The following is a 15,030-nucleotide window of genomic DNA, read 5'->3' on the forward strand; positions in this document are numbered from 1 at the left end:
CGTCCCGGAGGCTTTTGACCGTCTTCTCCAGCTCTTGGTTCTGTTTATTGGCCGCCTCCAACTTGTCTTTGATCTCCGAAGTGGCAGCCGCCTGATAATAAAGAATATCAGTTGTCAAAATTTCATTTTGGGCAATTTGAAACATTGCCTTGTCAAAGTCAGAGGCGGACATGGCTTTGGTAGCTTTTACCTCTTTGTTTTTTGCACTAATCGGCCTACGGAGGCCGTGTACACGAAGCATAGTCTGAAAAAGAACACCAGGCGTCAGATTTGCAAAAAATAGGCGACAGGCAAAGTCATTCAACATTTCAAAATACTAAGTCTACCTCAGAGAGGAGACCCATGATTCTGTCAAGGTCAAGGGTGATGACTCCCTTGACCGCATCCCTCTCCTCTAGAGGGATGGCTTTCACCATAGACTTGGCCATGTTGACCAAGTCTGGTTCTTGATGGCCGCCTGTATTCAAAAATAATAAGTTAGAACAAAAGAAAGACTATCAAAGGAAGAAAAATTAAATAAGGGCCGAGAGAGCCGGTTATACCTCTTGGAGGTCGGTTGTCCCTTGGGACTTGTGTTTGTTTTCCCCCACTTTGTGGGGTGCGCGGCTATTTTTCAGCCGCCTGCTTCCTGGCAGAACCAGGCGTACTCCCAGCTGTCTGTTTCTGAACCTTTGAGTACGGCTGCTAGGAGGAAGAGGGTTTGGACGAGCCCGTCTGCAAAAGCATAAAAAGTTAATACTTGCAAAAAGAGGATTTCAAAGAAAAACTCGAAAGATCAGAACTCACCTTTGGCGTCTCCTTGGCAGGAGAGTCAGATGATGGCCGCTTGAGGCTCATAATGGAGGTCCGTAGAAGGGCGGCCGCCTTCTTGGATATGGAAATGTGGTCCATAGCTTCGGCTGCAAATATGCACATCAAAGAGTTAGAAAAACTTGAAATAAATCAAATGATACATATAGAAGCATAAGGGGCCGGCTACCTCTGGGGGCCCGACTGCTTAGGTCACAGGCGGCTAAAAAAATACTCGTCGTAAAGCCATTTAAATTTGGGAACGCAGTTCAAAGGCACCTGCTCCCGTATCCCAGTAGTAGAGTTGGCCCTAATCTCTACTTTGAAGAGTCCTCGGTCAAGTATCTCTTCCCTTGCTTGACGAGGAACAGACGGCATGATAGGGCCGCCTGCAAGAAGAGGCGGATCCCTATTCCACCTGTTGTATCGCTTGTTCAGAAGTTTGTCGGGACTAGAGATGAGGAAGAAAGTGTTTCTCCAATCTTTCCACTTGTTTTCCTTCCCCCTAGTCATCAAATAACCCTTGTGGCTTGTTATTTGGTACCAGCCGGTACCGCTTGCTTTGGGGGTCCGGCTTAAATAGTTCATATGGGTGAACGGCTCAAAATTGGGGTCTACCCCATGCATTTCACATCCGGCTACATAGCTAAGGATGTTGAACCAAGAATTTGGAGCTAACTGCCAAAGCCCCACCTCGTACCCGTCGAGGATTTGTTGAACTGTCGGATGAAGGGGAAATCGGAGTCCAGCCTTAATGGCCGCCTCATAGCAGCCAAAACAGGCGTCCCCGTAACTAGATCCCGCGGGCCAGACGACTGTATCTTCAGCATCCGGCACAAATAAATTAATGTTCGGACCCATCACATGGTCCATTTGAAAAGTCCCTATTCGCTCTTCATGGCCTTGATTCGACCTTTAGGGACGTGACAGTAATAAGGGGTGTTCAATTCCCTATGGGAGGCGGATGGTTCTGACCAGTCGACCCCTTTTTCGACTGAATGAGAAAGTCTTGCCTCATGTAAGCGAGAGTGCCTTTCTTCCGAACTTGGAGAAAGGCGGCTTGAAGAGCTAGATTCGGACTCACTATCAGAAGAGTCCGACTCCCCTCTCCCTGAGGGGGCCGACCCCTCTTCTTCAGAAGGGGCCGACTGCTGACCAGCTAGGTCAACAAAAGCATTAGAAGGGGCCACCTTAACCCCCTCCTCAGAGCCCCCCGTGACAGAGTCACCTAGGGTACCAGCGGTATCAGGCGTTTGGTTTGATAGCTCACTAACTTGGACCCGGAACGAAGAGCCATCAGAGTTTTCAATCCTCTTTGTTCTTTTGGTTATTGCCATACTGTCCTGCATAGATACAAAGACAGTTGGATTCCGGGACTTGCGCAAAGATTGAAGTACCGTAGGGCAGTCGGCACCCCTAGTCCTAGACTCAGCCGTCCCCGGTGACCGGCTGATTGCTAACCTAGGTCGTGCCGGATGCTTTTGGGGTCTCATTTTCAAAAAAAAAAAAAAAAAAAAAAAAAAGGATAAAGAAACAAACGGTTACTTGAAACTTAAGTTCTGAGAAGAAGCTTGGTCGAACAGACATCTAATAAAAGCAGACGGTTGGTAAAATCAGTCGTCCAGAAAATCAGAGCTCAAGTTCAGGGGTCTGAGGGTTCTCTTGCAAAGTTCGCAAAATGTGAACAAAAGACTTGGTCAACATGCCCTTATATAGGGTAAAATGAGAATGCAAAGGGTCACTCCTAAATTTGAAATAGGGCGGGAAAAACTCTCGGTCAATCACAGGCCGACACCTGTAGCAAGCCGTCGCCTGTTACAGGCCGACACCTGTCACAGGTGACATGTGCCCAGTCACGTGCCACCTGTGAGGGGCAAATGATTAGGGGATTTTCCCCGCCCAATCATTGTCTGCCACGTGGACCAATCAGGTCCAGCCATGTGTCCGCCACATGGACCAACAAGGACCTGACACGTGTCAAGCAACAATCAGTCCAATATGGACCAATCACGCCACGCCACGTGGCCTGCTATGTGCCCACCAGGAGAACGGCCACCTTGGCCCTGTTTCCGGGACAGGCCCAATCAGCCCTAGGTTGACCTAAACCTAATATTAGACACGTATCCCTAGGCTATAAATACAGTAATTAAGCCTTCATTTAAGGGGATTCAGAATTAATTACTCTCACCAAGAGAAAACTAAACACACGTGCTTTCTGATTGCTAGACCTAACTTAGCAATTAATTGTACTTCCTGATCACTCCTCCCCTAGAGGAACCAGATCGCCCTTTACTTTCCGCACCTTTTTTACTCCACATACAAGTACTAACTTGATCGTCGGAGGCGGAGCTCCCACCACCCGGAGTCTCCGTTGTTTTGCAGGTACAGGCGCAAGGATACTAGTCCCGGAATTGTAACTCTCCCGCAGGACATCAAAAAACCCTGAAACAGATCCGACCTTAAATGACCCATTTTGAGCTAATTGATCCGGAGTCTTGACCCGAAACTCGACCTAACCTGAAAATACTGAAATGACCCGATATGAACTTGACCCGAAGTACCGACTCGAAATCATACCCTACCTTATCATCAATTGAGCCAAACATACCCGAAACCCGAATTGACCCGATCTAAACGACCCAACAGTTAGGTTGACCTAGAAAGGACTATTTTTTTTTCTTTTTAATTAGGCTTGTGATTACTTAAACTCTAAAGTTGCACATCTACACCTTTGAAATTCTACTTCCTCCTACTTACCCCCAACCCCCTTAATTTGATATCTAGGTTTCCTCTTAGTTTTCCTTTAAACATGTTTGATCTTTTTATTTACTCTGTATTTATCTGACGCCGTCAATTATGTTCAGTTGTTCATCCGTGTAAATTATGAAATTTTAAAGAGCTCTATACTACGAAATGTTAGATTTTGATGTACTCCTTAATTCAAATTTACAAGTTCGCCCAAATTCAACGGAGTAACATTAAAACCTAACAAGACCAATAGGGATCTTGGGAGTAAGGGCAAATTTGCAATTGCAAATCAAATACGAAATACTTGAATAATAGCGGCGGAATAATATATATTAAACAAACACAAATTTCAGCTCAAATATATTACCAAAAATGAAAATTAATAATGGTTTATTTCATCTCAGGGTTGGTTCTTTTTCCTTCAGAGCGACTAATTCTACAAAACTTGCTTCTATGTTCATGTATCTAGAATAAACTACCTTGTTTTGTGAGCTTTGGAAAGCTTCTTTTTTCTCTTCTTAACGGCTTTCGGGGTTTTGTTCTTCCTAGCTTCTCTCTTCTCCTCTTTAACTTTCTTCTTGTTCTCCTTCCTGGAAGCCTTTATATCTTCCGGGGACAGCTTGCTTTCCTTCCCTTCCAATTCACCAGAACTTCCACCCTCATCTTCGCTTTCATCTTCAGAATCTGATTCACTGACACTCAAATCAGAATGAGTAGCTGCTACTTGATTCCCATTCTTTTGGTCTTTCTGTGCAGTTGCACTAAGTGCCGACTTGAGTCCAGTGATGGTTTTGTAGTACATATCACCTGTATCCTTCCCACTAGTTAATCGAAATGCATCTTCCTCAGCATCTTTGACTTGTTCTAATGTTTTTGGGATGAATGACTGCGAATAAAACAGACATGAGAATAACAAAGAGAAAGTGATCTTCCATTTCAAACACCAAGGAAATGCATGCAATAAGCACATGCCTGTATTATGGTATAAATTGTGGTTAAGCAAACGTCATATGAATATATGATTACAATTAACAAAAAAGGTTACCTGAACAAATACAGAGTCTGCAATTTGCTCCTCAGCAGACATCACATCCCCTCTAGCTAAAATCTTTTGTTGTGCCTGAGAAATATTGCAAGGTTGATTTAGTTTGTTTACCAACAAAAGTTAAAATGCATTAGGATAGATAATAAAAACAATGACAGTCTATGGCAACAGACGCTTTGTATACCTCTTCCAAATAAGTATCAACGGCTTCATCAGCAATGGTTGGATCCACAATGAAATCAAAAAGTTCTCGGATATTCATCACAGCCACACCATTTTTCCTAAAGAAATCCTGCATTTCAACAAAAAGTTTTACTTAAGAGAAAAAAAAAAGGGGGGTAAAAAGAAAGAAAAAGGAATCACAGCTATATTACTTACAGAAACATGAAGACAATCTTCACGTAAGAAATCAAGTGCATGAGGATGATCAAGGTCAACAGATTGCGAGACATCAATAATATACAAGTGACCCTGCAACCCATGTACATTTGATATAATTTTGTTTCATAGAGGTGTAGCCAATCAAAGATAAGCATGATTTAAGCGTACCTCATAATATAGTATATTATACTCGCTGAGATCCCCGTGTACCAGTTTACACTTCTGATACAGAGTCCGCATTGCTGTAATAATCTTGAAACAGAACGGGCACAATTAAAAGTAGTGTCATACATCCAATGGCAATATAAAAGATGGGGAATTGTTGATTAAGTTAACAGTACACTAGAAAAACAATTAAGCAAGGACCATTTGTAGTTTTAATAATCATAGCTATATACCCTGATGACCAGTAACAGAAAGCAAAAATGATAGTGCACTACTACAGGATTAGAAAGATCATTATCAACTTTTCGTGGAGGGAGGGAGAGGGAGGTAGATAAGAGAGAGTCAAGCTTTACCTCCACATAACTTTCTCGCAACTTGTCAAGAGATAAAGATGCGTCTTTGAGTCGAGGTGCTGCCCAACCTGCCTTGCCTGAAAAGCAAAAGGTTCAAAGGCATTGTAGGCATTATGGATCAGAATATATGTACAAATTTTGGAGTGCATAATACAAAATAATGCCTTCACTCCCATTTACAAAATAAATATATAGTCCTGCATTAATTTGGCTGCATATCTATACTTGTATTAAAAAGTGTTCTTAATAAAGCATTTATGCCATGTATAACCCTTCTCATTCATCAAGTTCATGCCATGTCATACACTTGGCAAAAAACATACACTACAATATGACAAGAAAATGTAATTATCATAGGGTTTGAACCTGGGACCAGCAAAATTTATACTTCGTATTAGAATTTTACCCACTGGTTGCTTAGTGCACAAAAATATTACATAGTAACAGGTGATTTTTTATTTTGTAATTTTTTTTAATGGTTCTTATGTTACTTTGCTAATTTCCACTACGTATTGATTGCAAGACAAAAAATCTTTGTTCCCCAATAACTTTGACAGCTAAAGTTTCTAATACTTGTTTTGAAAAAAATACTCAAAATAGAAAAAACACACTAGCCAAGCTAAATCAATTACTTCGTAAAGGATTTCAAAACAATATTTACTGCACAATAAAAGCCAAACTCAACAATCCAGGGCATTGGGCCACATGCTAAATTTTTTATGAAAACTCATTACAGATTTGACCCTCTTCCTCACACTGTTGTAATTTCTCAACAAATACAAAGGTTAGAAAGCATACACTTGAGCCTGCAGCCCTGCAGTGACCTTTTCTCTAAATAACTGACACACTAAACTCACTATTTCTGATATTTCCCAACCAGAGAACAAATTTTTAAAGTCACTATACTACACAGCTAACAGATCTCAACAAGAGAAGAAGAAGCATAAAACTAGCAACCCCATTATCTTAAGTGGGTTTATACCCATCTGAGTTTTCCCCTTGGACAGTAAGCTGTGCACAATTTCAGCAAAAAGTACTAGAGAAGGCACCAAAGAGCTACAACAGGAGGAGGGGTGCTTTCTTGTCTTTGGCTGTCCAAATCACTTCAATTCCATCCAGGCTCTAATCCATTTTTTGAATTTCAAGCTCATTTCAAGAAAAATGCAAATTGACAATATTGCTAAGAAATTGAAAACAGTTTCACCTGATTAAGACCTACGGAGTTTGTTTGAACTTAAGCAGTGACCACTCAGCAAGCTTATCGCTTAACAACCCAATTTATGCATCCAACATAAATGGTCAAAGCCTCATTAATTCCATATATAGAAAATAATTGTGAATTTATAGGGCTGGTGACAACAGTTTATCACACTCATACCTGAAATTCGGGTATCCATATACAGGTACTTGGGTTGACATTATATAAACCTAACAGGTATAATTTAGCAGAATACACCATGTCAAATATGTAAGGATTCCTACTCTGAGCTGAGCCAGATTATCTACATGCAAGGTTCATATCAACCCAATCAATTACAAGGTTCAAAATCTCAAACCAAGCCCACTGGCCTCTTGTTGGGTTCCAGACTTCCAATTGAGTTGTCTTTTACATATCATAAGGCTTAATGTCAGTAAACGAGTCCAGGCAAGTTCATCTCAGATATTTGGTCTCTCCCTTTATTAGTGAAGATTTCAAGCGTAGTTTGGAGAAAGGAGATGAAAGCATCATTTACTAGTGCTATTCAGTGTTTGAAAAGGCGCACCTCTAAGCGCTGAGTTGCAAGACATTAGGGAGTCATGTGGTTTAGGCGAGGCAATATTGATGAGATGCAGCTTAGGCACACCTGAAGTGCACAAAGATCTTTTCAGAATTTTTTTACTGTTTATATGTGCAAATTTTAACAATTCCTAGGAGGTTGATGTTTCTGAGAAATACACAGAATAATACGTACAACTTTTTGGCCTCATAAAAGTCATACTTGAAAGCAAAGACAATCAGCCCCAAGGGAGAGCAAACTGATAATTTCTCTGGAATTACATTTAACAATATACAAGTAAAAAGGGAAATTTAATGAAATACCTATGAATTCCATGACTAAAACATGGAGTCTCAAAAGAATAGGTGTAGGACAGCGTAATCCTGCTGCTTTCAGCCTGCATTGATAAAATCATGCACTCAATCAAAGTTGTTTAGCTTGACTATCATAACAAAGAAAGAAAAGGAGACAACAATTGTTCTCTTTCTCGCATCAGATCACTATAAGTGTAAACAAGAAAGATAAATTACTCTGCTAGAGTGCTAGTAGTATGAAGCTTCTAAATTGCGTGTTAAAAGTTATCATCGAAATATAAGCGTGACAAGTGTGACCGTCAAGTGAAGTGAAGATAAATATAGTACATGAAAAATTAGCACAAATCAGACACAATCAGGTTTCAATTATTTCATGAATTTTCCCATGTGTTAACAATTATGAGTTGCAACAATCTATAGTTCTATACAATATTGACCAAGCCTGTTTTAGCAGTCAGAAAAATTGCAAATTGGCAATTTTTTTAACTCCATTCATCCACAAAAATGTATGACTCTAAATAAAATTTTGGTGGAGATAACATAGAAACAAATTGGATGGAATGCTTTGACTAGCATACGGAACCTATAGATTCACATAGCCAAAGAGCTATGAATTTGTGATCAAGCCATATACCATCAATCAAAATGTTTTGGCCAGAATCTTATCATACTAAGCACGAATAATGAAGACTATCTCCAGTTAAATATGAAAAGCAAAGTACCTTATAAGATTCCTCATTTCTTTCTCTGCCCATGTCTTGACCATTTTCCGAGGATTGTGCTTGCAATACCCATATCTGAAACGATAGTCACCTTGTACATATCTATCTCTATCCCTGATTTAGGAAGGGGGGAAATGCAATGAGTTGAAATCGGCAAAGAAATAGAAGAATAGTATCTTTGTATTCTTTTAAGATTGTAAATTGGTAACCTCTTTGTTTTTTTTCCTCTTTGTGATACTTATTGATACTTTTTTTAAGAAATCATCAGTAATACAATTTGCTTCAGTTATTAAAACTATATAAATATACTAAGAATTCAACTATTCAAGGCTTGGAAACTCAAAAAGAAAAATGATAGGTTTATGAGGCAGAGTTTGATGAAAAGCAATGCCTTTACAATATATACTCCCTCCACATTCTTCAAGTATTCATGTGTTTTGCTTTTTACTATTTACTTCTACATTATTTCTTGTCCATCTTTTCCCTCTTACCCCACAACTTATCCATCATTCTACATCCACTTACTTCCACTTTTTCGTATACTTGTTCACTTTTTTCTGAAGAAAAATAAATAAAAATAAAATAGGATAGACGTGAAACTGTTTCTAATCAGCTCATTATGCAGTTAACTTTGATAGTAATATGAAAAGCAAAAGAAGCTCCGTACTCGTTCAAAATTTATTTGTTTAAAAACTCCCAAGTAGTTGGTTCAGCATGAATTGTCGCAGATATGCAGTTTCCTGTTTATGGCATGAATTGTCCCTAATGCATATTATGTAGTTTAAGTCATCACCATCTACATACAGACTTAACCTACTCCCAAGAGGCCAAGAATTTCTAGAAACTCTATATAAATAGTCACTGATCAGAATTCACGTGTCAGATCATTCACTAATGAAAAATGTTGAAATATCATTTTACTTACTTAAACACCAAAACTGAAGTTTTGTAAACTTTAACAGCTAATTCATCACCATCAGATTTTGTTGCATGGTAAACATTAGCCTGCAAAAATAAAAGCATATTCATAGAATTAGCTGTTACATTACACATACAACAAACGGTTAAATCTATAGATAGATGATATAGCACAATTAAGATAATAAATATATTTTACCTCCTTCCCAGTTGATATACAGCCATTTATATCATTAAAAACCCCACGATTCAACATCTTGAAGAGAACCATCCGAGTCCTGGGGTCAATAGCCTGGTATACAATAAGATTATTGTAGAATGTAGACATTAAGAAACCAGAATAACAAGATCAGCAAAGCACAAGGTTAAAGTTTAACTGTTTTTAAAGGCTCTAAATCAGAGGTAGTAAATGTATCAGTTGACCCATGTGATGCCTAATCATCAAATAACATGTTAAAACAGAAGTTACATCACTGGCACCCTAAAAAAAGACAGCAACTGATATGAAGGAAAGGGGACTATATTTAAATATTTTAAAAAAAATAACCAAAGAGTCCAAAAAAAAAAGGTAAACTCAGACAAACCGCTTCAAGAAATAAAAACAAGTAGTACCATAACGTACCCACCTGTTCAACAGTTGCACGATCTGCTTTCTCCGTGTTCTTTGTTTTACCAATAGCCATCCCCCGTACACTCTCACGAATTGCAGTAGTGACTGAGTTGGACATCCCAACATTTGTCCTGCCCTCCCATTCCTGTAAAAAGCAAAGAAACATAAATCAAAATACTCAAACGTCATTGAAGCAATGAACTTAGGATGACCACAAAGTCTACAATAATAAATCCCCTTACCATTCTCCATCACTGTTACAGGAGGATTTTAATTAAAACTGATTTTGGCAGGAAAGTTTGTTAAGCTTGTAAATTTTGCAATTTTGTCATTTTCAGTTTGTTAGAAGTGGGAATCTTTTCTGTTAGAGTTTGTGTAGCTGTAATGAATTGTGCTTAGGCATATTAATACTGCTTGAGTTGTAATTGAAGGTTAAGAAATGAATTACGTTGAGCCTATCCTTCTCTCTACCTCTTCTTTCTTCTCCCTCTCTCTCTATTCTGTTATTCCCCTTTTCCTGCTCTATCTATTTCTCAAATTCTGGAAACCTATTGAGTTTTGCAAATCAGAGCTCAGATAAGGATTCCTCCCTTATCAATCACCCCCCCCCCTCCCCCCCAACAAACACACATACAAAAAAATTACACAAACAAAAGAGTTGAATTGTAGGATTAACAATAACCCAAATTAATAGGGTGTTTAAGTGCCATTTCCAAAATGAAATTACGATGTATAGACAACATTTAAATAAGTACTTCTTATCAAATACTCCACAATTTTGAGCGCAACTAAGCATTTGTGAAAGATCCCATTTGACAGGTTATTCAATGAATCGTAATCATATCATCAAGAAAGAACTCGCATGGATACCAACAATTTCAAAAACTAATAACCAAAGAAGCGTAAATAAAAAAATAGAATGAGAAGATGAAGCTATGGATACAAGTATACAACGGATACATGGATATTTATACCTCTAGTGGAGAAGGTCGGATGTGATGAGTAAACTTCTGGGTACGATTCGAGAGAGGCTGAAGTGTTGAAGAGCTTAGCCTAGACAATGTCCCTCCATGAGCATTAGGCCGTCGAGCATTAAGAGTGATTGATCCACCTTCATAACCGCCCTCATCGATGTCCTTTAAATCCAACCAATCCAAAGCCTCCCCAATATCAGAATCTGAAGACCAACCCTCCTCTTCCTCCTCTTCTTCTTCCCCTTCTACTTTCACCTGTGCTTCCCTGTTTGGTTCATCGTTGAGCTTCGCCACCATTCTTTCTTCTTCCTTGAACTCTACATAATTTTAGGGATATTTGATTCAATAATCAAATAATTTTAGGGCAGGAGGGGCGGCCGCCCTAGGCCCAGGGAAAAGAGATTTGATTTCATATTGAATTATCTCGAAAAATACATAATTTTAGGGATATTTGATTCAATAATCAAATTACGCTCATAATTTTCTTTTCTTTAGGATATGATGTTTCATAATCTAAGAATTTACGAACCCTAAACTTAAAGCACTGATAATTAAATTAGATTAGATCAAATATAAACCCTAGAATGTGAAACTGATATGATGATAACAACAACAAACAAATTACCTTAGAAGCTGCTTCGATGGGGGATACAAGAATTAGATTCAACGGAGAACGCTTCAATGGAGAACGTTGAGTGCACTTCAATGAAATAACTCAGAGAGGTAGGAAATAGGAATGGAGGCCTTTAAAAGCCATGACCCACTATAGTTATAATATGGGTTAGATCCGTCCGATAAATAAATGGGGCAGGTCTTTATATGACTAATTGGAAATAATAAATTACTGATTGAGACTAATCAATAAACTTTATCTATACTGAATATCATTATTAATTATGATAAGATCCAAAGATGATTTTAGCCACTAACAAAATTGGACAAACAACATCTAAGTTGTTTCACAAAGTGGAAACGTAACACCAACATAGAGACATATTTAGGATAAAGTATCATATCTTAATCAGTAAAGCTCAAAGAACAATGGAACCCAATTAATTATAATAAAGCATTGAGTTTTACTTAAGTTGATCGATCGAATCGGATCTTACTACTACGAAAAGTGTATACTTAATTTGGTTTGGTAAGTGTCCATTAATTTTGGATGAAAGTATTTTACACTTGGGTGTAGTTTAGCATTTGCAGTTCATAACATAAGTTTTTCTTTTGCAGGCCATATCATATCAAAAAAAAAAACATTCGACTGGCCCATTTTCTTTATGATTATAGAATCCAGCCTTGATAATTTGATATACAAAGCCCACTGTATTATAAATTTTGATAGAGTTGAACTATAAAAATTTTGCTCAACCCGTTTGTGGGATGGTTTGGGGTTTTGGGATATATTTTTTTGACTAAAATCTTGTTATATTTACGGGTTTTATGCCTGATTGGTGGATTAGCTGCGCTCGATTTTGCTGGATTTGGGCGTAAAATGAAAGCCCATGCCGCTATGACTGTTTTTTTTTTTGGATTTTTCTAAGCTATGCCCCGTGATTATTGAGTTTATAAGGTGTGTCCATACTTTTTCAAAATTACAAGATGTACCCTCCAACTTAAGGCGTTTATTCAACCGTACCCTATAACGTTAATCCAACGTTAGTAGTTTTTTTATAATTTTTACAAATAGACAATTAAAAATATTTGACTTTTTTAAATGCATCAATTTGACTTTTGCAATATTCACATGTCATATTTGACTTAATTTTTTTTTTGCTAAATAAATAAATTTTATTATATAATATATCATTAGATTCGTCACAATGTTTACTTCCATATTATAAAATTTTTTTTAATTTTTACAAATAGACAATTAAAGATATTAATGGTCAAAGTTACGTTTTGGCAAATGTATCGGTCATGCTGATGCATTTAAAAAAAATTAAAAAAATAATAATAAAAACAGAGTGAGTAATATCTTGTTTCTTATTTTTTCCCTTATTGTTTAGTGCTACTCCTGATTAAAAATCCTAGATGTGTCACTGGAGGGGGTAACAGAATTTGCATAAACAAACTGTATATCCATTGTTCATGAATGGCGGATCTAGGATTTGATTAATAGGTTGTCCCGTCATCGTCCATCGCCCGCATAAAGAAGGGTTCTCTCAAGGTTATTAAAACGAATAATATCATCAAAAGAACGACCATTAACCTCAATTTCAGTCCACCCTTCATCCCCAAATCTCCAAATTAGCAATTCCCCACTAAATTTCAAACCCAAAAGAACAAAATCACCATTTTCAATAGCTAATAAGAAGGTTAATTTGATTATACAAATCATAGATCTAACAACTACCTATAAATAATCAATAAAGGCATCATACATTTAAAATATAACAAATTTTGCTTGAATAATGGAATTTGGTACTTTAAACTCTAAAGTCCTTGTCTTTATCCTACCCCTTAATTATCTTTAAACTCTAAAGTCCTTATCTTTATCATCATTATGGTTCCAGAATAAAATACAGAAAGGATACTAGTGGAACAATGCTTATGGAGGTCAAGCACTAACCTGCTAGATACCGCGTAGGTTGGACAACTATTATCAATTAAACAGAAATAATACTATAAATCTATAATAGGACTCAAATAGTCAAATATCCGGCCACAACTCACATTCACAAATCACAACATTCAAGCGCTAAATCGGCTAAATCAGAGCCCAGTAAATTTAATACAGAAAACAATCAAATTATCACATTTATCAGCTCTCCTGAAACACTCACAATATAAAATCACGAAATTTTACCAAAAAAAAAAAAAAAAACAACTCATATAGTCATACTGTCCTACAAAATTAAACATTTAAACTGCAACATACATCAAAGTACTGATATAGAATCTATAATCTTATTGCAATGTAATTATGTAAATTAAAACTAACCTCAAAAAACCGCGAATTTCCACAAAATATGAGCCACGGACTGACGGACGGACCTTATACCTAAACACCTAATCGGCGGCAACACGGAGCCACGGACGGAGCTAAAAACCGGGGCGGTGAACGTCGGCGGCGGCTGGGAATTCCGATTTAGGGGAGTTAGGGTATGGAATAAACCCAAATCTATAATCTTATTGCAATGTAAATTAAAACTAACCTCAAAAAACCCCGAATTTCCACAAACTATGAACCACGGACTGACGGACGGACCTTATACGAGTTATACTTGATCAGCGACAACACGGTGCCACGGATGGAGCTAAAAACCGGGGCGGTGAACGGCGGCGCCGGCTGGGGATTCCGATTTAGGGGAGTTAGGGACTTAGGGTTTTACAATTTGGGGGAAATGTTATGAGAGAAATGTTCTGACTTCTAATTTTCTAAATGTCGAGAATTCGAAATGAGGTTATAAAGCCAAAAAACGAAAAAAATTGTAATGGGATTTGAACCCACATCTCGTATATGATGGGAGGTAAAACAACCACTAGGCTGCAAGCTGAACTTCTTGACATTTATTACACAGATACTTTATTTAACTGTTATTGGTTTTTTGTTTTATTAAAAAAATTTAGTTTTTTTTTTTTAATTTTATTTTTTTTATAAAATAATAGGTTGTCCAAGGACCTACTATGACTACACGTGGGTCCGCCAATCATGAATCATGACTTCAAGCATGGACACATGGTCTAGTACGGTATAGAAGGCAATGTGCAGGCAAATACCACCTAAAAAGAAGAGGAGATGCATCATGCATGGGAGCAAATCCAAATGATATCTTCTTCTTCCTAATTTTACTTCTCCATCGGACCATTTCAACATAATTTATAAATTATATATATATATATGAAGTGAAAGTCTAGATTGATACTATAAGAGGGGGGTGAATTCTAGTATAGGTGAAATAATGAACTTTTTGTTAGGTTTTACAGCAAATTCAATCAAGAAAACGATTAAAAATTGTGTGGGACAAAACCTAAGTTATATAATTACAAAACAATAATGTATTGCAATAATTCAAACACAACACAATGTGTTACAACACTAATGTGAAGTTTAATTACACTTGCCTTAACTCCAAGCCGATCAAAGCACACATGAACATGAGAATAGCAATGCCCCTTGAGACTACGACCTTGATACACTGTCGAAGGCGTATGAATACTTTCCTAAAGGGATTAATTTCCTCCACACGGTGCTTGGGTTATTCCGGAAATTCCCTTTGAGATACAATTGACATCCCTTCTCGTTCTTAGCAC

The 15,030-nt window shown here is 37.6% G+C and overlaps 1 protein-coding gene across 5 annotated transcripts; it reads right to left on the reverse strand.

Annotated features, from left to right (window-relative positions):
• Positions 1-3,865: 3,865 nt before the first annotated feature.
• Positions 3,866-14,360, reverse strand: LOC110721785 (serine/threonine-protein kinase rio1-like). Of its 5 annotated transcripts, none has more exons than XM_021900983.1 (15): positions 13,932-14,360; positions 13,718-13,850; positions 11,402-11,520; positions 10,777-11,093; positions 9,819-9,947; positions 9,392-9,484; positions 9,200-9,279; positions 8,275-8,388; positions 7,562-7,635; positions 5,482-5,558; positions 5,132-5,215; positions 4,961-5,053; positions 4,767-4,874; positions 4,583-4,657; positions 3,866-4,423 (listed from the first exon to the last, which is right to left on the reverse strand). In XM_021900983.1, exons 4-15 carry the CDS (start codon positions 11,071-11,073, stop codon positions 4,013-4,015), a joined length of 1,635 nt encoding a protein of 544 aa, XP_021756675.1. In that variant the 5' UTR covers positions 11,074-11,093; positions 11,402-11,520; positions 13,718-13,850; positions 13,932-14,360; the 3' UTR covers positions 3,866-4,012. The 5 variants fall into 5 exon arrangements, with proteins under 5 accessions (XP_021756675.1, XP_021756674.1, XP_021756676.1 ...); XM_021900982.1 differs by having other exon boundaries at positions 11,402-11,539; XM_021900984.1 differs by lacking the exon at positions 11,402-11,520 and having other exon boundaries at positions 13,985-14,360.
• Between the last annotated feature and the right edge of the window lie 670 nt (positions 14,361-15,030).

The sequence above is a fragment of the Chenopodium quinoa genome, unplaced genomic scaffold (genome assembly GCF_001683475.1).
Source record: "Chenopodium quinoa cultivar QQ74 unplaced genomic scaffold, ASM168347v1, whole genome shotgun sequence".
Classification (NCBI taxonomy): Eukaryota; Viridiplantae; Streptophyta; class Magnoliopsida; order Caryophyllales; family Amaranthaceae; genus Chenopodium; species Chenopodium quinoa.

Bases quoted from the DNA above. Each gene is read 5' to 3' on its own strand.
- LOC110721785 (XM_021900984.1), bottom strand. From the start codon at position 11,073: ATGGTGGCGAAGCTCAACGATGAACCAAACAGGGAAGCACAGGTGAAA. The intron at 9,948-10,776 runs GTATAAATATCC...TGCTTTTTACAG, and splicing joins TCCGACCTTCTCCACTAGAG to GAATGGGAGGGCAGGACAAA. The intron at 9,485-9,818 runs GTGGGTACGTTA...ATTGTATACCAG, and splicing joins ATCGTGCAACTGTTGAACAG to GCTATTGACCCCAGGACTCG.